Genomic DNA, 22,775 nt, shown 5'->3' with positions numbered 1-22,775 from the left:
CTGGTGGCTGAGTCGTCGGGGGGACCAGCGGGGCCTGAGTGTTTGAGGTCAGAGCAGCATAGTGCGGGCTGCAGGAGGCAGATGGGCGCGCCGGGTGCCTGTGGGGCAGGCATAGCAGCAAAGGAACGGCGGCTGGAAGTCCTTTGAATGCACAGAACCAAACCATCCTGGGCAGTCGGAGGGCAGGCAGACACCAGGAGATCCCAGCAGCAGGGGCCTTTATCATGTGTTTCAAACGGGAGTGAAAGGAGCTCCTCCAGCTGGGGTCGGGTCACCATCCCACTGTGAGCTGTCCTGCAGCATACATGCACCATCGCACCGGCCGCCAGAAAGAGCCCCTGGGGCAGACAGAGCTGAAAGAACCGTATCAGGGCAGAGTTTGCTGCACAAATGGAGCTTCCAGCACAGGAATGATCCAACCCAGAAGCTGCAAGGCAAGCAGCCCTACATGGCTGCTCGGTGCCAGGCATTGCTGAATAAGGGCAAGAAGGAGGACCTGGCCTTTCCGCCCATTCCCAGCCCATGGCTTCACTTCCACAGCCTTGCAGCTGTTGGGACTCTCAAGCGCCTCTGGATTTACTCTGGGCGGGCAGACCATTCCACCCTCCCCATGAAACACAGCCCACTTGCCCCGGGGAGCACCAGCAGCCACGGAGCACTGCAGGGCACTGAGGGCATGTGGGGGCCCACTCAGCTCCAGGATTTCTTTCATTTTCTAAAACAAAGCAGCCTGTTTTCATCGGAAAGCAGTTGGCAGCATCCCACCCCCCTGAGATACTAGACCATCATCCAAGCCTGGCTGCTTTTCATAGGCCTTTTTACTCTTGAATAGACCAAGACAAGCAATAGGCAAAAGCAGTCACGTGGATGGCAGTTTAATGAAGAACATATAAAAAGTAGAATCAGAGAGAATGCGATGGGATGAGGAGATACCACGAGGAAAAAAAGATGCAGAGCTAAGAAAGGAACAGAGATCTTCCATGCACAGAGGTCAAAAAACAGCCATGATGATAAAAAAAAAAAAAAAAAAAAAAAAACAAAACAAAACAAAAAAAAAAAAAAAAAACAAAAAAAAAAACAAAAAAACCAAAAAAAAAAAACAAAAACCAAAGTATCCTGTTTTCTGTACATAGCAAAATGCATTAGAAATAGGTGTATTTGATTTCCTTTATGGGTTGGAATATTTAACTTTAGCCACCTTACACAAACCCAGATCATTTCATGTGAGGGATGAGATGTTTCATTCTGAAATGACCCTGTTGATCTAAACTTATATTCAGACAGAGGTGTTGATCAGAGAAAGTAAAGAAGTTTCCAGAGTCTGAGCTCAGGAAACATGCATGGGAAGCTGAGGGCAGAGCACACACCTCCCCAAGGGCTTGCCTGGCAGTGGCTGAGCCCAGGGCCCCCATGCCTAGCAGCCTTGGAAGATTCTGTAGGGAAGCAGCGGGAAGGCTGCAGTGCCGTTCCTCCAGCAGCCCCTTCTCAGCCCCCTGCCAGCTGCAGCTCCCGCCTTTGTCTCCCCAGTGCTGGCAGGGGCTAAGAAGGGGCTGCCAGAGGGAACGGCAGCTGCTGCCAACAGTCTTCTGTGTGCCAGGATTTCCTGGGGGTCCCTAGGCGCTATAGCCAGGAGGTGCCAGCTCCAGAGAGCTCTGCCTCTGCAGAGCACCATGTCCCCCCACCTGCTTGCCATGGCCGTATCTCCCATCCTCTCATGGGGGACAGGTGGGCAGCTGCTCTAGATGCCCCTGACATGTGTGTTTGGCCCTCTTGAACGCAGGCACTCCAGTCCCCATGGCCCTGGCACAGTGCACCGCCAGGTCCCACCTGACACAAGATTATCCTGCAGCTCCCACATCCACACCCCGGCACCCTGTACTGCTCTGTCCCCGCACACTGTGCCGAGGAGCTTGCAGCTCTCGCAGCAGCTGCACGGCACACATGGCCCAGCGCAGGGTGTGCTGTGCCACACTTCACACACAGCCTTGGGCTGCGGCACAGGCCATGGCACCCCGGTGTACCCCCAATGCGCACCCCTATATACCCCCAATGGGCACCCCAGTGCACCCCCCATTTACCCCACCTCAGCCCCGCCCCCTGCAGAGGCCCCGCCCCGGCCACCGAGGCCCCGCCGCCGGCGCGCGGTGACGGCGCGGTGACGTCAGCGGAGCTGTCCGCTCAGCACCGCGCGGCGGCCGCGCCGCCACCATGCGCGGGGTCCGCGGCCGGGAGCGCCGGGAGCGCCGGGAGCGCCGGGCGCCGCGGGGCCGCCGCCGCTGCCGCGCCGGGAGCGCAGGTGGGAGCGGGCGGAGCGGCAGAGGGGGGGCAGCACGAGGGGATCCGGCCGGCGGGTGACGCGCCGGACCCCTCGGGGGAAGGGCTGGGGCACTCGGTTCCCGATCCTTCCGTCGTCCGGCGGAGCGAGCGCGGAGCCCAGGATGGGCGCGCGGGGAACCCGCCGTAGCGCCCCCGGGACCCCCGCCCCGAACAAAGAGAGGGGCGGAGCGGCCCCGCGCCCCGGCGGCCTTTGCGGCCGTCGCTCGGCAACGCCGCGCCCGGCCCGGGGCCCGGCGGCCCGGCGGGTGCAGCGGGGCCCGGCCGGGGGGCGGCGGTGGAGGCGCCGCGGCGGGGCTGAGCCCCGGGCGCCGCTCCCGGCCCCCGCCGCGCCGTGGCCTGCGGGGAAGGGAGGGGGCTCGGGGGCCCGGGGCGGGCGGCAGCAGGTGGGTAAGTCCCGGCGCCAATGAGCAGGCGCTGGGCTCCCCTAGCAACAGTGCCCGCGCCAATGGGCGCCGCGAGCCGCCCGCACCGCTGCCCGCAGCCCGGCCCCGCAGCCCGTGCCGGCCCGTGCCATCCCCGCACCGGCCGGCCAGCCCTGCCGTGCCGCATCCCCGGGCCCCCGGGCCGGCAGAGCCCTGCTCGCACTCCTCACACCATCGCCCATCCCCAGCAGGGCCCGAGCGTCGCGTCTGGGCTCTGCGGGTAAAGTCCAATCCTGCTTAGCGTCCCCCCGCGGGCTCGACAAGGGGCCCGGCGCTTGGCTACCCACTGCCTGCCCGCCTGCTTCCTTGGGATTAGGCTCTGCTCGGCTTCCCCACGGGGATTTGCCGGGGCTGGTGTTGCCTTCTCCAGCCAAAGGGAGGAAGGAGGTTGTCGGCAAGGGATGAGATGCCAGTGGAGCCCGTCTGGGCAGCAGCAAGATGCTGGGCAACAGGAAGCCATGCCTACAGCCTTTGCCCTCTTCCCAGCTCCTTCCCAGAGCGCTGTTTTTGTGAGCTGTCCTGAACTGGCCGCATAAACTTGGCACTTGAAAGGAGTGATGTTGGCCTGGGGACAATTTGTGACAATAAACCCATTCTAAACCAACTGAGCCTATAAAGGGACTAGGGGAGTGAAGGGGTGATGGAACTGGCTCCAGGTGGGAGCAGGCAGACGGACGCTGTAATTAGGTTTAAACTGAAGCTGGATCAGTCTTTGCAGGGGATTATGACCCCTCCATCTGTGTAGGCGCTGCAGGGGGCCCGGTAACTGTTTGCTCAGCATCCCGGCGTAGCCACAGTGTTACGGGTGAGCCCTGGGTAAGGGGCAGTGCCAGCTACAGCTGGTGCCCTTCCAGCCCCATGGATTGGCATGGGAGGGCTGGATCTAGCATGAAGGCCCAATTTGTTTTTACAAGGACAGTGGGAGCTGGAGCAGAGATGAAAAATAGCCAGAAATATGATTAGAGGATTGGAGAAAATGCCTTGGAGTACAAGCTTAAAGAGCTCAATCTGTTTAGCCTATAAAAATAGAAGACTGAGGGGTGACTTAATTACTGAGCATAATTACTTCACAGGCAGAAAATACCAAGTTGTGGAAGTCTCCTGGTAATCGAACAGGGAATGGGTGCCGGAGAGGCATGGGCAGGAAATTGAAGTCACAGACAAATTATTAAGCGACACGAAGCTCCCAGGGACACAGTCAGATTCTCTGGGGACAGCACATCCCTTCAGCCACAGGTTGGGTGACTGTCTGCACCCCCACTGATGAGGCTGTTCCCCCATTCCCTCTGTTCCTACCCACACAGTGGGGGGACAGAGCAGGATTTCTGGTAGCCAGTGGTGAGTGGTGGGATGGCTGCCGGGCGTGTGCCACCAGTTCCTCCATTCTCCTTGTCTCTTTCCCACCAGGTGGGGCGGGTGCCGGGACACAGTTCTGCTGGCGGGCTATGAGGCAGGAGTGGAGATTCTGATGCCTCTCCCAGGAGTCTCCAGAGCCATGACTGCAACTGTGCAGACGCTGCGGTTCAAGCTGCTGCCGCACGAGCCAGGCCAGGAGTGGGGGCACAGCTGCCAGCAGGAAATTGAGCGTCGCTACCAGGTGGTGCCCTCAGTAGTGTGCGCCATGTGCTGCCTTTTTGGCATCATCTACTGCTTCTTCGGTGAGCCAGGCCAGCCCAACGGCTGGTGGGGCAAGTGGGGAGGAGGGCAGAGGGGAGCTGGGGGGTGCTGGCCATCCCCTCCCTGACTATGGTGGTCTCTCCACAGGCTACCGGTGCTTCAAGGCTGTCATGTTCCTGACGGGGCTGATGTTCGGCTCTATCATCATCTTCATGCTGTGCTACAAGGAGCGGGTGCTGGACACACAGCTGAGCGTGGAAGCCTCAGTGGGCATTGGGTTGGGCATTGGGGTCTTGTGTGGGCTGGTCACCATGCTGGTGCGCAGCGTTGGCCTCTTCATGGTGGGGCTGCTCCTGGGGCTGCTGCTGGCAGTGGCCACGCTGGTGGTGATGGAGCAATTCTACCACCCACCAACGGTGTGGATCCCCATTGCACTGCTCTTGGGGGTGGGCATGCTCTTTGCTGTCCTCACACTGCAGTGGCAGCGCTTCTTCACCACCCTCTCCACCGCCGTCTTCGGCAGCGCCATCATGACCGTCACTGTCGACTACTTCATCGAGCTCTTCCTCCTGGTGCAGTACATCTATGAGCGCATCAAGGTGGCCCCTGCTCGCCCCGTGTGCTGGTACAGCTGGGTCATCCTGGGCATCTGGCCGCTCCTCACCACACTGGGTGTCCTGGTCCAGTGGAAGGTCACAGCTGAGGGCTACTCCCATACAGAAGGTGTGTGGGGAGTGTGGCAGATGGGCATGGCACAGGGCGAGTGTAGGAACTGGGAACCTGGGGACTGGAGTGGATGTTTCCAGCATGCAGTTCACAAGATCAGATACGGGGTTCAGGACTCTGTGGTGGCACACTACCCAAGGGAGACCTGGTTGCACAAAGCTGGTGCTGGTTTGGCTGTGGGGATCGTTTGGATGTGCTCCCCAGTGCTCACAGGCCGCTTTGCTCCACAGTGATCATCAGCCGGCAGCAGCGCCGCGTGCAGCTGATGCGCATCAAGCAGCGGGAGGACCGAAAGGAGAAGAAGAAGAAGCGGAGACCCCACCACCCCCCACCCCACCAGCACAAGGCCCACCCCCCCGAGCCTGCTTACCGCCGCAAGCCCAACCCTGTGCGCCGCTTTGATGGGGACGTGCTCTCCCCCGTGAGTCCCGCAGCCAGGGTAGAGATCTCCCCCAGTCTCCACACTCATTCCCTCTCCACACTGGGGGCTGGGGCATGGAGAGGTGCCCAGGCACCAGCTAACATCTGAGCTTCTCAAGGGATGAGACTGGGGATTGGGGTGTCCCAGGGATTGAGCAACTCAGGTTGGAATGGGCCGTTCCTACCATGGAGCACTTCAGCCTTTGCAAGCAAATGGAAACTGCTGGCCAAGAGCACTGTTGGCATAGCAGAAATAAGCAGTAGGCAAGGTGCAAAATGCCCAGGGGAGGGATAAGACTGTGCTCCCTGCTGTGGCCAGCTTGTGGAGGGCCTGAGTGCTGGGAATTTCACTGGGCTGTTTTTGAGGGGGGGGCAGGGAGGGGCTGCAGCAGCATTTAGGATGGGGTGGAGTGGTCCAGGAGCAGAGCCCCCCTCACTTTCTGTTCCTCTCTCACAGAGCTACATCCAGAGTTTCCGAGAGCGGCAGACAGGACCGTCTCTGAACAGCCTCATCGCCAGCTCCCATGCCGTGGTGGACCTGGACTATGACTGCAGCTCCACCGTGCCCCTCACCTCGGGCTCTGGCCCTGCTGTGAGGGTATAAGCCAACCCAGTGACCTCGAGCAACACCAGCACCCCAGCCTGCTCTGACAGACCCCCTGAGACAGGCAGGGCTTTGTCCTCGGCCCCAAGTGGCCACATGCAGCTTGGGGCTGCAGATGGAAACCCTTCTTGGAGACACATGGGACTTGTCTGGGGAAGCCCCAGCTGCCAGTGGGGCCCAAAGGTGCTGGGAAAGCCCTTTGGCAGGGACTCAGCCCAAGGACCAGAACCCATGGACGTGCAGTGCGAGTGGCTCTGCTGGGGTGGTGGGTCCCCGAGCCCCCACTGCTGTGCATTACCCTATGGCCCGGGCACGCTCATCCTGCATCTTAACGTTTCCCCATATTTGAGTCCCTCCCCTTACCAGGAGCAGCTCCCCACCCCATTGCACCCCCAGCAACTCCCCAAGTGCCTGTCCCCTATGTCCCTTCCTCAAAGAGTAGGTCCCATGGCCCTTTTCCCAGCCGGGAATTCCCTGAGCATGTGAGCCCTGTCCCACCCTGTCCCCAAGAGCAGCTCCCAGGCAGTGTTTCCCAAAATCTGCCTCCTCAGAAGATCCTCCTGCCCTAGCCACCCTCCCTACACCCCAGAGCGGCTTGCCACTCCTTTTTCCCAAGCTGGACCGGGGTGGTCCTGGGGCAGAGACTGCCACGGCCAGGTGGTTCCCAAGGTGATGCTGGCAATCGGTGCCTGCCCAGCGGGAGCTGCGCTGGCAGGGTGCATCCCCCACAAAATGTTTTGATGGGAGACAGGACATTGGCTCCAGCCTTTGGGCAAAGGCTGGGCTGCCTCAGGGATGCGGGGACCCCTGCAGCATCAGAGACCGTCGCTGTTTTGCTGGCGACTGGATTTTTATAGTGGCCGGGGGACCCTGGGGCAGGGCAGGGCAGGAGCCCCTGCCCAGAGCACTGCTGCGGGCAGAGGCTCACGCCTTGTATATATTTCTCTTGCTGTGATTTGTATTAACTTATTATGGAGTGAGCCAGGATTTCCCCATGGCCAGGCAGGCAGGATGGTGGTGAGACTGGACCGGGGAGCCCTCGGCTTTGGGAGCCCCCCCAGCCCAGCCCAGCCCAGCTGGCCCCGCTGCCCCAGGAACTGCATGTTTCTGCCAGGCACCCCCTTCCCGCAGCATTGTGCTGCCATCCCCCTTTTCAGTCTCTTTTGTAAATGTGCCAAACGCTGTTGAGGCCTCGGCCACACAGTAAAGAGCCTTTCGGAGTCTGGCGTGCAAAGCCAAGGACTGTGGGGAGCGGGGGGCAGGGGTGAGGGGGCCCAGAGGGCCGGGCTTCCAGGGGTGCTGAGCAGGCTGTAGAGTGGTGCCACAACCTTTTCTCTTAATGAGACCCCAGCTTGCTGGTGTGGAAGAAGCCATGTCAGAAAAAAAGGCTGTTTAATGCAGAGCCGTGAGGTTGAAGCAGGCTGGGGATGGTGTCCATGTGTCTGTGTATGCCAGGGGGAGCATGACCCCATCTCTCAGCAGTGGCATCTGTCAGTCCATGCAGGCCCTGAGAACTGTATCCTGGCTTCTAGCTCCCTGTGGGAACAATGGGAGTCAGAGTGAGCTGGGGCATTGCCAGAGCAGCTGTGCCACCCAAAAGTTGTATCCCAGACAAGGAGGATCAGAACCCTGGCCCTGTATCAACCTGCTGCCTCCAGCCCAGCACTCAGACTCTCGCAAGCAATGGGGGACAGGGACACGGGTTCTGGTGTCCCTTTACTGTAAGGCACAGCAGCGCTGGCAGCTGTCAGTGGGTGTCCCTTAGGTGCCCACTCACCCTCCACAAGGAGCCGGGCAGTGGAGCGGTCGTCGAAGGCGTCGCAGGTGTACGAGTCCTCGTCCTCGGGGCCCACGCGGTGAATGATGAGTGTGCGGTAGCAGTCCAGGTTGCAGATCTCATACTTGTCACCAGCAAAGATCTCGGTGTCCCCACGGAGCCAGCGCACGCGGCCCCGGGCGTGGGACACGGTGCACTCCAGTGTCGCCTTGTGCCTCGCCAGCACCGTCTTGTCCCGCAGTGGCTTCACAATCCGGATTGGCAGTGCTGGAGGTGGGGACAGGGTGTCAGCACTGTGGGGTGAGCAGGCTTCCATGGGCACACCACAAGCTGACCTGGTACACCCCAGCCCTGGTGCTGGAGCCCAGCCAGACCTTGCAGCCTGCACTGGTACCTTCCACCTGCAGACTGGCCTCCGAGGTGACTGTCCTGGCTGTGAAGCGGATGAGTCCCTGGTCCTCAGGGCGCACACCACAGAACAGCAGGAAATGCCGGGTCCCTGGGGAGGGAGAGGCTGGCTCAAGGCAACAGCAATGCACACCCATAGGAAGCAGGGGGACAGGGACCTTCCTTTGTCTACACAAACTCTCCTTGCTTGAATTTGCCCTATCCCAGCCCCAAACCGGGTGTGGAGCCACCTGCATCCCCACCTTCTTGCCGTATCTTCACTGTGCTGGAGAGCTTGATCTTCTCCCCGTCCCGAAACCACTCGCCCTTCACATCCCCGTGTGACACCTCGCAGGTGAAGACTGCATTGTCACCTTCCCGGACCTGGACATCCTGCAGCTCCTGCACAATGTGGACCTGGCGCTCTGCAAGTAATGGACAGGGTGCCAGGGCAGCCAAGGATGGGGGGAGCAGGCAGCGCAGGGTTTGGGGGTGTACACCCTGCTGGGAGCTGGGTGACCGTACCCTGTACGTGCAGCACGGCGGAGGCCTGGCAGTCACCCGCATCGCAGGTGTAGCTGCCGGCGTCGCTCAGCTCGCAGCGGCTCAGCTGCAGGATGCGGCGCCGTCCCGCCGAGTAGATGCGGCAGTTGGGCCCTGGCCGCAGCTCCTGCCCGTCCTGCATGGAAGCAAACAGGCAGCACCCCACTGCTTTGGCCCCTCTGCTCTGCCTGCAGCCCTGGCAGGGAGGGCAGCGGCCAGGGGACAAAACAAGGAGGAGGACATGGCCAGGTGCTGGTGGAGGGGGCAAGGGTGAGCCCTCACCTTGAACCATTTCACCTCTGCATTGGGGCGAGACAGCTCACACTCAAAGCTGGCGACCCCCGTCTCTGGGACCCCCAGGTCTCGTGGGACCCTCACCATGGTGACTGGAGGCTCTGAGGAGTCAGGACACAGGACAGGAAGGCTTGATTGGACAAGGCATGGATTTGGGGCTGCAGGGAAGAGTAGCTGTGCCTGCAGCATTTCAGCATGGGGTGAGAGTGGCACCACCCATGGGCAAGCACTCGTCAGTGGTGTTCCAGCTGGCTCTGGACCCAGACCCTGGCTGGGTGTCCCCACTGCTCAGTTCACATCTCCTCCCTGAGGACAGGGGGACACTTGCCAGCACTCTATCACCCCTGCTGAGGACAGGGGAATGCATGTGCCCAGTGTGGCCCAGCTCAGCCTCAGTGTGTCCCAGTGCAGAACAGCAGCAGGTCAGACAGCGCCAGTGCCACCCACCCCCAGCCTGCCCCAGGGACCGTACCCCGCACACGCAGGTGGGCACTGCAGCGCAGAGTGTCAGCAGTGAAGGTGACGGTGCCTGAGTCTTCCAGTGTGAGCCTCTCCAGTGTCAGGCTGTGCCCGCAGCCCGTGGCACTGATCCGGCACGTACTGCTGGGCTTCACCCGGATGCCGTCCCGTGTCCACACCCCGGTCACGCCAGGGTGAGACAGTTCCAGGTGAAAGGTGGCTGTCTCCTTCTCAAAGGTCTCCACATCTGTCAGCGGTGTCCGGATCGACACCTTCCGGGCTGTGAGGGACCCATGTCTGTGAGTAGGTGTCTGCTCCACTGCAGAACCCCAGCTCCCAGTCTGTGCTTGCTGGAGTGATCATCTAAATAGAGTTGTTTGTACAGGACTCCCACCCCTGCCCATGCACCCACCTCTCTGAGCACCCCTTCCAGCCAAGTACCAGCTCTGCCCACATGCTCCCATTGCAGCAGTTGGGTGCCCTCCCTGTCCCCATTCCCTTCCCCATTGCCTTCCACCCCCATCCCGGTACTCACGCTCCACGTGGAGCTTGGCCTGCGTGCGGTCGTGCAGGCTCTCGCAGCGGTAGGTGCCGCGGTCAGCAGGGCCGAGGCAGCAGATGGTGAGGGTGCGCCGGCACCCCGACTCCCGCAGCTGGTACTTGCTGCCCGGCTGAAGGAGGATGCCCTGCTTCAGCCACTGCACCTCGGCAGCCTCGTGGCTCACCTCCACCTCCAGGCACACGTCCCCCTGCTCCTCTGCCACCACATCCTGCAGCTTCCGCACAAACAGCACCTGTGCCTCTGCATGGCCCGTGTGCTGGGTCAGCAGCCGGCCCCAGGGCTGTGTCCTGGGCTGAGCCCCAGCTTTGTCCTTCCCCCTCACCTTGCACGCTCAGCCGAGCTGTGCTCACCAGCCCCTCGGCATTGGCCGTCACAGTGCCTGCATCACCTGTCTGGCACTGCCGGAGGGTGAGGCTGTGGCACAGTCCACTCCTTGTCACCAGCAGACGCTCACTGGGGACCACGGGCTGGCCATTCAGCTGCCATGTCACAGCCACATCTTCGGGGGATACCAGACACTTGAAGGTGGCATCCTCACCCTCCAGCACTGTCAGGTTCTGCAGTTCCGTGATGATCTCCACCACCCTGGGGACTACACCCAGGTTGTCAGGGCACAGCATAAGGGACCCCCCGTCATGTGGAGACGCTGAGCATTTCTGCAATCCTGACATCGCTGTGCCGGCATCCCCGCCACCCCCATGGAATAGGCGTCCCCCAGGTGGTGGGGATGCCTTGGGCTCACCCTGCACCGTCAGCGTCGCCAGGGTCTGGTCGTCGTTGGACTCGCAGCAGTACTCGCCGGCATCCCCGGGCTCCACGCGGCTCAGCACCAGCGACCGCTCCCGTCCCTCCGCCGTCATCTGCCGGCGGGGGCCAGGCGCCAGCACCCGCCCGTCCTTCCGCCACACCACGTCGCCCCGCGCCTTGCAGAGCTCGCACCACAGCACCACCCGCTCGCCCTGCCGCGCCCGCACGTCCGACAGCCCGCGCAGGAACTTCACCCGCAGCTCTGCACAGTCAAACCCCCCAGATCAGCACCCGCTGGCACCGCAGGGGGATCCCCGGGCACCCCCACTGCCCCCCTGCCCCCACCTCGGACGGTCACGTCGAACTGCATCTGGTCGTGCGGTGAGAGGCAGGTGTAGGTGCCCGCGTCCTCCATGGCCACGTTGAGGATGATGAGGCTGTGCACGCGGCCGTCCCGGCGCAGCTCGCAGCGCTCCCCGGCCACCGCCGCCTGCCGCGGGCCCAGCCAGGTGACATCGCAGCGCTCCGTGGAGGTGACGGCAGAGAGCACGGCACTGCCGCCCTCCAGCACCAGCAGCTTCTCCTGCTCCTCTCGTTTGTTCACGAACAGCACGGGTGCCTCTGCCGGAGGAGCACTGCGCTCAGCTGTGGCCCTGCCAGCGGCACAGCATGGCATGGGGATGCCAAGCATCCCGGCGTGAGGCAGGATGAGACTGCACCTGCCCCTGGCATGGGCGAGGGACACCTCCAGGCTCACCTTTCACACGCAGTGTGAAATGCACCTCATCATCACCGGCGTCGCAGAGGAAGATGCCACCGTCACCCAGTTCCGCTTGCTTGATGGTGAGGCTGCGTGTGGGACCCTCGCTGCACACCAGCAGCCGCCCACCTGAGCACAGCGTCTGTCCATCCTTCTGCCACTGCACTGCCGCTGTCTCCGGGGACAGCCGAGCCACCAGTGTCACACTGTCCCCCTCCTGCACCTCCAGCGGGCTCTGCGCCTCCTCCTTGTTGACAATGCACACAGGCCGGGCTGAGGGGTGCAGGGGACAAGACAGGGTTCAGGGATGTCCCCACAGTGTGGGGCAGTGCAGGGATAGCAATGCTTCAAGAGGAGAGGTGATCCCTCAGTGGGTCACCATGGGGCAGAAGGGCTGTGGGGCTGGCTAGGGGTCATAGTGGGACTAGACAGGGGTCCCAAGGGGCAGGCATGCAGAATGGAGAGGTCTGGCAGCTCAGGGTTCCCTCAGGGAAGGGACAGCCGCAGAGCCCATCACTCCCACAGCACTCCCTGTACAGGCAGCACCGCTGCCATGTTGAGACCATTAATTTAATTGTACTGCCCACCCAGAACACCTTGCTGGGGAGCCAGGACACCCGCCTGCAACAGGCCCCCTCCCACCCTGCACAGCCCTCCATCTCCAGCTGATAAGGGTCCAGGCTGAGCTCAGCCTTTGGCAGCTGAAGCAGGAGGAGAGGCGCCTGGGAGCCAGCCAAGGCTAAATTTAAACAGCCCCTGGCTGGGGGAGGCAGCAGGGACATGTCTCGCCACGACCCTGACGCGTCTCTTTCTAACCAACGGCTCCTGGAGGGTTGGGGACAGGGCTCCCACCCTTCCCTGCCATGCTGCCACCCCGGCCTCTGCATCAGCAGGGTCACAAAGGCTTCCCCTCCCCTTGTGTCTGTGGCACGACCCCACCATTCTGGGGGTCCCTGGGTTCTGAGCCAGCTCACCCGACACCTCCACGTTTGTCACCATGCGGTCGCTGGCAGCATCACAGATGTAGCACCCCGCATCGCTGGGCTGTGCCCCAGTGATGGTGAGCTGCCGCAGCACCCCGCGGGCCTCCAGCTGCACCCGCTCACCCGGCTGCACCTCCTGGCCATTCCGGAGCCAGCGCACCACGGCGTCGGGCCGAGAGAGCTCACAAGCCAGCACCAGGTCTTCCCCAGCCACCAGGCAGCGATGTGCCACGGCGCCCGTGCTGCCCACAATGGTCACCGGTGGCTCTGGGGCTGGAGAGATGGGCTGTCAGCCCAACAGCAGCCTGTGCTGGGTGGCACAATAGCCACACCCTGTCCAGACTCCTCTGGCTGCAGCTGAGCAGCGCAGGGGTTTCCACAGGGCCACCATACAGATGCAGCCCACTCCCCACGTGCCCCCCACCAGCCTCCCTGTGCTCACTGCCACCCAACCCAGCCTCACACCACCCTGCCAGCAGCCACAGACCCACCTCACTCCTGTTCCCCCGACCATCCCCACCAGGACCTCCTGCTCACCTTCTACAGTGATGAAGAAGACGATGCTGTCATCACCAGTGTCACAGAGATACTCCCCAGCATCCTTGCCCGTAGCACCCAGGATCACGAGGGATCGGCGCACCCCGTCCTCCTCCAGCCGCACACGCCCCGTGTCCTGCAGCTTCTCCCCATCCTTGTACCACTTCACCTCCCCGTGGGTGTGTGAGAGCTGCACCTCCAGCACCAGGTCCTCCATGGCCTGGCAACGCCGGTGGGTAGGCAGGACATCCTTCTCCAGGATCCTGACCAGCGGATCTGCAGCATCCAGCACCAATAGTGCTGAGGTCTCTGGGGTTTGTGCACCCAACACCCACACCAGGCTCTTCCCTACCCTCGTGCTCACCCAACACTTGGATGGTGAAAGTCACTGTGTCATTGGCGGTGTCACAGGTGTATTTTCCAGAGTGCTCAGCTTGGGCAGCGGGGATGAGCAGCCGGCGATGGACACCCTCCTCCTCCAGGACCAGGCCACCCCCAGCCTCGAGCCTGACACCCTCCTTTGCCCAGCACACAGGTGTATCCGCACGGGACAGCTCACAGCACAGTGTCACCGTCTCCCCCGGGGACACCGTCATGACAGGGACAGGTCTGCAGGGCTGCAGGATCCTCACCGGGGGCTCTGCAGGTATGGCATATCTGTGATACAGAGCAGCCCAGGGACAGCACAGCCCTGGGCACCCCTCTGCTGCCAGCCCCAGGTAAGCCCCTGTGCTGGGTGACCCAGAGGATGGGCACCCACTGTGGCCAGAACCACATCAGCACTGACCTGACACCTTGACATCGAAGGAGACGGCCTCATCCTTGGTCTCGCAGATGTACTCGCCTGCATCCTCTGCACTGCTCCTGGGGATGAAGAGGCAGCGCCAGGCCCCCTCCACCAGCAGCTGCAGGTTGTCAGTCTCGTCCACCTCCAGGCCGTCCTTGAACCAGTGCACCGGAGCATCCGGCACGGAGAGCTCGCACCGCAGTTCCACACACCCCGGCGCCTGAACCAGCAGCTCCAGTGAGCGCTGTGGAGGCTGCAGGATCCTCACTGGTGGCTCTGTTGGGGGTGTAGAGGAAGAGTGTGAGACCTGTTCAGTGCTCTGCTTCCTGCTCTGCTGTGTCTATTTGCTGTCACCTGTATCCCTGTATGGAAGCTACATCCTCTCACCCCAGGGCAAAGAGGATGGAACTGCTCAGAGCAGGGGCAGCAGGCACAGAGATGGAACTGCATGCCCTCCTCCACAATGCTGAGGGCAGGGAGCAGGGCTGGGGACCCCAGAGCACAGAGATGGGGCAGTGCTACCCTTTCCAGGATGTCCCTGCTGTGCCACCAACCTGCCACCAAGATGGAGTAGGAGACAGATGCATCGCTGGCATTGCAGAGGAACTCCCCTGTGTCTTGTATCTGGGCACAGGGCAGCACCAGGCGGCACTGCAGCCCTTCCTGCTCCAGCACCAGTCTCTCGCCCACCTCCACTTCTTTGCCATCCTTGTACCAGCGCACCAGGGACACTGGGCGGGACAGCTGGCACCACAGCTCCACGCGCTGCCCGACCACGTAGGAGTGAGAGGCCTCCTTGTTGGAACTGACAATCCTCACTGGTACCTCTGCTGGGGACATGGCAGGGCTCAGCTGTGCTGCTGAGTGAGTCTCACGTGAGGACAGGAATCCCCTGGGCAGCTCACTGCTCACGGTCACCTCAAAGCTGGCAGCATTGTCCCCAGCATGGCACAGGTACCCCCTGAGTCAGGCAGTGCAGCTGCAGCAATGTGCAGCATCTGTGAGCGTCCCTCTGAGCAGATGGCCAGGACCTGCATGGGGACCACAGCCTCCCTGTCCTTCAGCCAGTGGACAGGGGCATCTGCAGGGGATACCTGGCACTCCAACACCAAGGGCTGCCCTGCTAACACCTCCCAGAGCTGCTCTGCCTCCAGCACTGGGGTGAGACAGACCTTCAGGGGTGAGAGGACCAAGACCTTGTGTCACTTGGCCTCCTGTCCTACCTGCCCTGGCAGCTGTGGCCATGGATATCCCAGCCCTGCAGTGCTGCAAGCTGAGGGAACAGCAGGGCTGGGGTGTGAGGTGGCATCACCCAGAGGCAGGCAGATGGTTGTGCTCTGGAGTGTAGGGGGGGCAGTGTGACACAGAGCTCTGGGAGGAGACAGACCAGCTTGTATGCTCCTGCCCACATCCCCTTCCAGCCCACGGACATGGGCAAGGAACTGCTCTCAAGGAGATGACAGGCAGCTGAGGTGCTGAAGCCACAGCGTGAGCAAGGAGCTGGGGCAGAGGGAGAAGGGGCAGAGGGATGTAGGTGTCTGTTGTACCCACCTGCCACGGTGACTGTGTAGAAGACAGAGTCCCCACCAGCATCACAGACGAACTCCCCTGTGTCCTGTGGCCGGGCGCAGGGCAGCACCAGCTGGCACTGCAGCCCCTCCTGCTCCAGCACCAGGCTCTCACTTGCCTCCACCTCCTCCCCATCCTTGTACCAGTGCACGGGGGCTGCCGGGCGGGACAGCTGGCACCACAGCTCCACACGCTGTCCGGCCATGTAGGCATGGGAGGCCCCCTCGTTGGAGCTGACAATCCTCACCGGCTCCTCTGTCACGGAGAGACGTGGGGCTCAGCCAGGACATAAGCACCAGAGCTAGTGGTGGTGGCCATCACAGCCCTGTGTGGAGTGATGGCTTCACCACTTGCTGGCTTTAAGGCTGGAAGATACCAATCATCTACATTCTACATAGCACAAGCTTCTGCACCATCGTGCCTAAGTCTCCCTCTTCTCCTCACACACTACAACCAGGAGGAGCACCAGGCTTTGAACTGGCTGTAAATTGCTGCAGTGCCCTTGCTCCCACGGTACCTGCCCTGCTTTGCCCTGTGGTGGAGCTGAAGGTTGTGGAGGGAGGATGCATATAGGCAAGCCCCAGCACTGATAACCACTGTCTGTGGTGCCAGCACCAGCCCCTGCAGCTGCTCTTCCAGGGGCTGCCCTCCCCTCTGCCTATCTCCCCATTCAAGTGCCAGCCAGTGCTTCTGTCCTGGCTCAGCCTTGACATTTGCTTATCCTGTGGCACAGGAACGTGGTTTGCTTGCAGCCAGCAGCCCCGTCCCTCCAGCTCACCAGGACCCAGGACCCAGTTCCAGATTGCAGTAATCACTAAAATCACCATTAATTTGCTATATAAAATGTGTGCCACTGCTCGCACCGCCCCTCTGAATTGAGTCAGAGCTCTAAAGACAGAGGGGCTCCCAGCACAAATTTTATCTGACCAGCCCTCCTCTCTCCTGGGAAAGTTCAGGATGCCACCTAGAGCCAGCACTGCCTGCCTGGCCGCGCACATTGCAGACAGCCGTAGCTGGTCTCGACTATGGTGCTCACAGAGCCCACGGCTCCATGCGGGCACAAGGCACAGCCGGCTCTGGGCCACAATGGTGGACAAGCACAACCTGCCCCTCCACAGCCCTCATCTGCTCCGTGCTGGGTGTCCGGGTGGAAGCTTCCCAGACAGCTCCCAGCTGCGCTGCCCAGGCTCAGCAGCACGGCGCTGCCCCGCAGCGTGCGGAGCGGTGCGGCGCCGCTTCGCAGCGATTAACCTGCAGCACGCTGAGCCTGCATCCGCCCAGCCCCTGATCAAAGCACTGCCGGCCGCCTCCCTGCCAGGACCTGCTAAAAGCAATCACATTGCTGGAGTGCAGCTGGAGATGTTGAGCAGCGCTGAAGTGAGGGGATGGATAATGTGCCAGCCCGCAGTGGGCAGCATCGCTCTGGCCTCAGCCTCTCGCTAGTTCTGAGGGAGCTCCAGTGCTCAACAGCTGACAGAAAACCCAGAGGATGCTGGGGATGGCCGAACTTGAGGCAGGCAGGCTACATGCCATAGCAGCCCGATAGCTGAGATGCCTCAGGGAAACCCAAGCGTGCCACAGCAGTGCTTGACTGCAGCAGCCAGCCTGGCACTTGTGCCAGAGAGGTGTCAGCCTGAGCCTCCAGGCACCCACCCCCAGCCCTGCGGTGACATTGATGTCCAAATCCAGATTGAACCAAGACAGCCTCCCTAAGACCCTTCTGTCAAAGTTATGCAAAGCTGCTCAGCCAAAAGGCTGAGCTTCAGCAGATGGTGTTCCCTCTCCCAGCCTAGGGAAGCAGAGCTCTCCATGCCCCACACTCCCACACAGCACACGACTCCTGCCTCTTCCCAAAGCCCCTGCTGCCTGTCCTTCCCACTGGCAATTTAACCTTTATCTCACTAGAACCCCCTCCCTTCCTCACCCTCCCAGCAGTTACCACTCCACTGACTCTTCAGCTTCTCTTATCACTCATCCTATCTTCACTCCTACGTCCTTGGCCATCAACTTTGGCCCTTTGCCGTGTGTTAATATCACAGCAAGGCTTTACCACTGTGGTCACATCACCTTTCAACTGGGCTTGAGCTCTGCCCCTGCTTGCCTTCCTGTGGTTGTGGGATGTGGGTTTTGGGGCCAGCAAGGGGAAGCCTTTAGTTTGCTTTCAGCTTTCATTATCCTGTGCCAGGCGGTGACGCCAGCAGCCGCTCCACAGCCGGGGCAGCCGCCCCAGGTGCTGAGCCCTGCTCCCATCCAGCAAACACCTCCCAGCCATCGGTCTCCAGGCAACTGCTCATTTTCAGGTCAGCAATTAACGCTGTCCATCAGAGCAATGACCAACCATGAGTCACCTCATGCCAGGTGCCAGGCCCACTATTTTTAGGACCTTGCAGGAGGGCTTGGTTACTAGCCATGGCAGAAGTCCGGCAAACACCCTGGTGTGCAGGTGCTGGGTGCTCTCGTGTGCTCTAGTGTTTCAGACAGGCTGAGTGAGCTGTTCCCTCTGGCCCCTGGTCTGAGTCCTACAAGGACCCCAACTGAGCAACCAACCAAACTGCTGGCGAGCACCTGGCAAGATCAAGTCTGACAAGTATCCCATCACAGCGGGTGACAGCAGTACTGACACCAGCACATGTGTTGTGGCATCCTGCACCGGCAAAGAAAGCCCCCTGAGACCCTACCAGCCCTCCTGCATCACACTCACCTGCCACAGTGATGGTGTAGAAGGCAGAGTCCCCACCAGCATCACAGACGAACTCCCCTGTGTCCTGTGTCTGAGCGCAGGGCAGCACCAGCTTGCACCGTGGCCCCTCCTGCTCCAGCACCAGGCTCTGGCCCACCTCCACCTCCTCTCCATCCTTGTACCAGCGCACGGGGGCTGCCGGGCGGGACAGCTGGCACCACAGCTCCACACGCTGTCCGGCCATGTAGGTGTGGGGGGCTTCCTCGTTGGAGCTGACGATCCTGACTGGCACCTCTGCCAGGGATAACGTGGGCCTCAGCATGACTGGCCGCAGCTTTCAGCCACATGATGGGGCAAGAAGCAGGGCAGGAGCACTATCAGGAGGTAAAGGCCAGGCTCCCACACACAGTCCCCAGCTCACCGGTCACGGTCACCACGAAGCTCACGGCATCATCCCCGGTGTCACAGGTGTACACCCCGGTGTCTGAGGGACACGCTGAGCGGAGCAGCAGCCTCCGCACGCAGCCTTCTGCCTGCACTGCCATAACGTCATCCAGGGGCACGGCCTTGCCATCCTTCAGCCAGCAGACAGGGGCATCTGGGGTGGACACCTGGCATTCCAGCAGCACAGGCATCCCTGCTGGCACTTTTCGGAGCCGTTCAGCCTCAGACACTGGGGCGATGCGGACCTGTGGGGCTGAGAGACATTGAGGAGTGGTGAGAAGCATCCTCCAGCATGACAGCCCCTGCTGCTGGGGTCCTGGTAGGACCCCAAGGTGAGTGCCCTGATCACCTTCCACATGCAGGATAGCTGAGTCCCTCACACCACCGGACACAAAGGTGACCTGGGCCCCACTGTCAACCAGCCGTGCTCCTCGGATCAGCAGCGAGTGCTCCATCCCATGGCGCTGTACACTCCACCGGCCGCCCATGTCCTCCTCAGGCAGCCTGGCACCGTTGAGGAACCAGGACCCACGAACCGCAGCCGACAGCTCCAGGGAGAACTGCGCGTCCTCGCCATCCCTCACCCACGCGTCCTGCAGACCCCTCTCCACACGAGCTGCTGGGGCTGGAGCACAGTTGTATTCAGCCCCAGTGGCACTGACTACCAGCACACTGTGGCACCACATCCCAGCTTTTGCCTGTCTCCTCACCAAGATGCACGGATCCCAGGAACTCCACGGGGCTGCTCCTGCCGTGCTTGTTGGCGGCAGAGATGCGGAAGCAGTAGTCGGCCTCGCGGGGCACGCTGTCGCCCAGCACCCGCACGCTGCTGGGCAGGTCGGTGGCAAGGCACTGCACCCACTCCCCTCCCGCCACCTCCCGGCGCTCCAGCAGGTAGTGGCTGGCGGGGCGGAGGTGGGAATCGGGCGCGGGACACCAAGTCAGCAGAGCCGTGTTAGTCTCCACCACGCTCATCTCAGCTGCCACCGGTGCGCTCGGAGGGTCGTGCTTCACACCTGCAAGTCACAGCCCAGGCTGCCTGCTTGGGGAGGCTCTAGGTGGGACGGCAGAAGGGCTAAGTGGGCACAGAAACACAGCCTGTTTCTTTGGGGATTCTCTCTCTGATGGAGAGGACGGTCTTGCTCTCATGTAGCTGGCTACAGGGGTTTGTGAGTGCCTGTAAAGCTGGGATCCTGGAGCCCTGCTCAAAGCCCCCTCCCCAGAAAACACATTGCAGCATCACCCCCCCAGCATATTGGGTGCCTATTCCATCCCCCCTTCTGCATCATCTCTCTCAAACAGGCAGGAGAGAGGGCACAGGACCCCTTCAAGGCTGGAGCTTACACTTGACTCGGAGCTGGGAGGATGTCTGCGACTCCCCGACAGTGAAGGAGATGATGCCCGCGTCCTGGCGGGTGACGTGCACGAGCACCAGGAGGTGTGTCCTGCCGAAGCTCTTGAGCACGGTACGGGGTGACTCCCGCAGCTGCAGCCCGTCCCGGCTCCAGCAGCTGCCCTCCACCACATCCCGTGTCTCCACACAGAAAACTGCATTCTCCCCCTCCATCACATCCAGCTTCCGTGGCAGCCGCTTCGCAATCACCCCTATGAGAAGAGATATATGAGGGAGGAATTCTGGGGACCAGGATAGGCGCTTTGAGGTGGGAGAGGAGGAGGAGGAGGAGGGGCAGCAGCAGGCACCAGCCAAATGGAGGGAAGGCGAATGCAGGGGGCAGTGGATTCCCCGGGCAAGGGGAATAGGAAGGCAAAGCTGTGCTACCGGAGGCCTGAACCCACCTCGGACAGAGACCTCGGCGATGCTGCGTCCTTTGTCCTTCATCTGGCAGAGGTAGATGCCGTCGTCGTCGATGCGGGCATCGCGGATGGTCAGGCGCCGCACCACCCCCTGCTCCTCCATCACGTACTTGTGGCTGGGCTGCAGCTCCCTGTCCTCCAGGTACCAGGAGGTGGGGATGGTCTCCAAGGGCACCTGGCACTCCAGCACTGCGTCCTCCCGCTCTGCGACCTCCACGTCTGCCAGCTGCACCTGGAACCGCAGCCGGTGCTCTGCCACAGAAGAGACAGGAGCTTAGGGCATGCGGTGTACAGCATCCACTGTCAGCCCTTCGCTCAAGGCGCTCCCAGCTCACAAAGAGCAGCAAACCCTTGTCCCTCCTTTGCCCTCTCCTTTGGCTTGCAAGAGACAGACACTGCCCTGACAAGGACATCCCCCAGAGCAGGGAGGACCAGGGCACAGCCTGGGGAGACACAGGGATGCCTCCAGTATCTCAGCAGGGAGTTCTGGGGGATGCAGGAGCATGGAAGCCAGCATGCTGTAGCAGGCATCTCAGTGGAGGGGAGCAGTGGGGTGCAGGCAGGGGCTGCACCAGTTCTGGGTAACCCAGCCACGGGCTGTCCCCAGCTGGCTGGATGGCTCGGGGGGAATTGGGCAGCTGCCAGTGCAGAATGTTGGAGCCGTGCCCTGCAGGGCTGGCTGCCAAAATCACTCAGCACTTCCAGGGGAATTTGTCACCAAGGCACTCTCCCTCTTCCCTGTTTGTGGCTGGACACCTGCAGTCATCTCGAGAAGCCACACCTCTGTTTGCAAGGAGAGAGACATGGAGCAGGACACAGCTCCTGGAGAAGCCCACAGCTCTGTCCTGAGGAGCCTGGGGTGACCCTGGCTGCACGGGGCAGGAAGGAGCCCAGGGATGCTGGGCTCCCACACAGACACACCCCTGCCAGAAACTTCCCTGAGCCCCCAGGGCCCGGCCACCTCTGACACTGCCTGGGCATGTTCCTACCTTTCACCTGGAGCTGCACTGCGCTCAGGGTCTGGCCAGCAGTGTTGGAAGCGGTGCACATGTACAGCCCCTGGTCCTGAGGTTTGCAGTACAGCACCTTGAGGATGAAGTAGCCCTCCCTGTCCTCGTAGATGAGATGCCTGCGGCCGGGGGCGAGGGGCTCACCATCTTTCTGCCAGATGATCTCTGGCTTGGGCTTGCCAGTAACATAACAGCGAAACTTGGCGTGCTTCCCTGCGCTCACGGCAAATGCCTTGGCCCCTGGCACCCTGGCTGGCACTACTCCATTGGGCACCCAGGTCTCCGGTGCCAGGCGCCGTCCCGCTGCATGTCGCCGCCACCGCTGCCGCTCCACCAGCGCCTCGGCGCCATTGGCCGGGGGGCAGCCATTGGGGAGCCCGTCCGGCAGCGCCCGGGGCTCAACCAGGAGCACGGCAGCAGCCAGGGCCTCCTGGGAGCCGCTGCGTGCCCGGCAGACGTACACTCCTCCATCCTGGGGCCGGGCACTGAACAGCTTCAGGAAGTGCCAGTCCTCTGGTTTCTGCCCCACTGCAAAGTGGCTGCTCTCAAAGAGTTCGGAGAGCTTGTGCCCGTCCTTCTCCCACTCCAGCACAGGGCAGGGCTGCCCAGACACCCTGCAGGTGAACATCACGTCCTCCCCCCGGCACACCCGCAGGGACGAGGGGGCAATGAGGAAGGCAGGCGCGACGCTGCCTGAGCATCCCTCCTCCCCTCGCCGCTCCGCTGGCTCCACCCTGAGCATGGTGGCAGCGTAAGTCTCGCCAACGCTATTCTTGGCCCTGCAGACGTAGAGTCCACTGTCCTTGGGGGTGGCACAGGACACCAGCAGGCTGTACAGGTCCCCTTTGGACTCCATGTGGAAACGGCCCGAGGGCTCGATGGCATTCTTGTCCTTTTCCCAGAGGATGCTCGGCTGGGGATCACCCATGATCTGGCAGCTCAGGACCGCGTCGGTGCCGCTTTGGACCGTGAAGGCGCGTGGATAGGCCAGGAACCTGGGGGCTCCCCCGAACCCCTCCATCACCAGCTCCCCAGGGTCACAGCAGGCAGCTGGCTGGAGCAGCAGTGGGGACCATCAGCCTGAGGGGATGTACACACAGACCAGACTGGAGGCTTGGGCTTCACCAAAGAGATGGACCAGTGTGGAGCCCCCAGCCAGGAGGGACCCACACCTGGAGCCAAATCCCCATCATGGACCCCCTGCCCTGCTTCAGGAGCATCACCCTCATTCGGAGCAGCACAGCCCCACTGGATTTGCCCCCGAGTCACCCAAATCATGCATTTCCCAGCCCAAG

General features: G+C 61.8%; 2 protein-coding genes across 2 annotated transcripts; one reads left to right on the top strand and one right to left on the bottom strand.

The window, feature by feature from the left end:
• Positions 1-2,258: 2,258 nt before the first annotated feature.
• On the top strand, positions 2,259-7,346 carry TMEM198 (transmembrane protein 198). The gene is made up of 5 exons (XM_058028449.1): positions 2,259-2,296; positions 4,167-4,417; positions 4,524-5,099; positions 5,333-5,523; positions 5,980-7,346. Exons 2-5 carry the CDS (start codon positions 4,228-4,230, stop codon positions 6,124-6,126), a joined length of 1,104 nt encoding a protein of 367 aa, XP_057884432.1. The 5' UTR covers positions 2,259-2,296; positions 4,167-4,227; the 3' UTR covers positions 6,127-7,346.
• Positions 7,347-7,406: 60 nt separating this feature from the next.
• On the bottom strand, positions 7,407-22,501 carry OBSL1 (obscurin like cytoskeletal adaptor 1). Its single transcript, XM_058028503.1, is given in 22 exon segments — positions 7,407-8,170; positions 8,298-8,402; positions 8,554-8,715; positions 8,816-8,969; positions 9,116-9,228; positions 9,600-9,866; positions 10,122-10,388; positions 10,471-10,740; positions 13,176-13,451; positions 13,540-13,815; positions 13,963-14,238; positions 14,517-14,792; positions 14,871-14,921; positions 14,924-15,118; positions 15,514-15,786; positions 18,233-18,505; positions 18,633-18,908; positions 19,005-19,280; positions 19,366-19,671; positions 20,000-20,260; positions 20,453-20,722; positions 21,460-22,501. Coding segments are annotated over 22 exon segments (6,069 nt in total). The 3' UTR covers positions 7,407-7,766.
• Between the last annotated feature and the right edge of the window lie 274 nt (positions 22,502-22,775).

The sequence above is a fragment of the Melospiza georgiana genome, chromosome 7 (genome assembly GCF_028018845.1).
Source record: "Melospiza georgiana isolate bMelGeo1 chromosome 7, bMelGeo1.pri, whole genome shotgun sequence".
NCBI lineage: Eukaryota > Metazoa > Chordata > Aves > Passeriformes > Passerellidae > Melospiza > Melospiza georgiana.
This window is presented reverse-complemented; position numbering and strand designations above follow the sequence as displayed.

What these genes read in the sequence shown, in the direction of transcription:
- TMEM198 (XM_058028449.1), top strand. Translation starts at nt 4,228, where the DNA reads ATGCCTCTCCCAGGAGTCTCCAGAGCCATGACTGCAACTGTGCAGACG. An exon ending in GGGCTACTCCCATACAGAAG is followed by an intron (nt 5,100 to 5,332) that starts GTGTGTGGGGAG and finishes TTTGCTCCACAG; the next exon opens with TGATCATCAGCCGGCAGCAG. An exon ending in ATGGGGACGTGCTCTCCCCC is followed by an intron (nt 5,524 to 5,979) that starts GTGAGTCCCGCA and finishes CCTCTCTCACAG; the next exon opens with AGCTACATCCAGAGTTTCCG.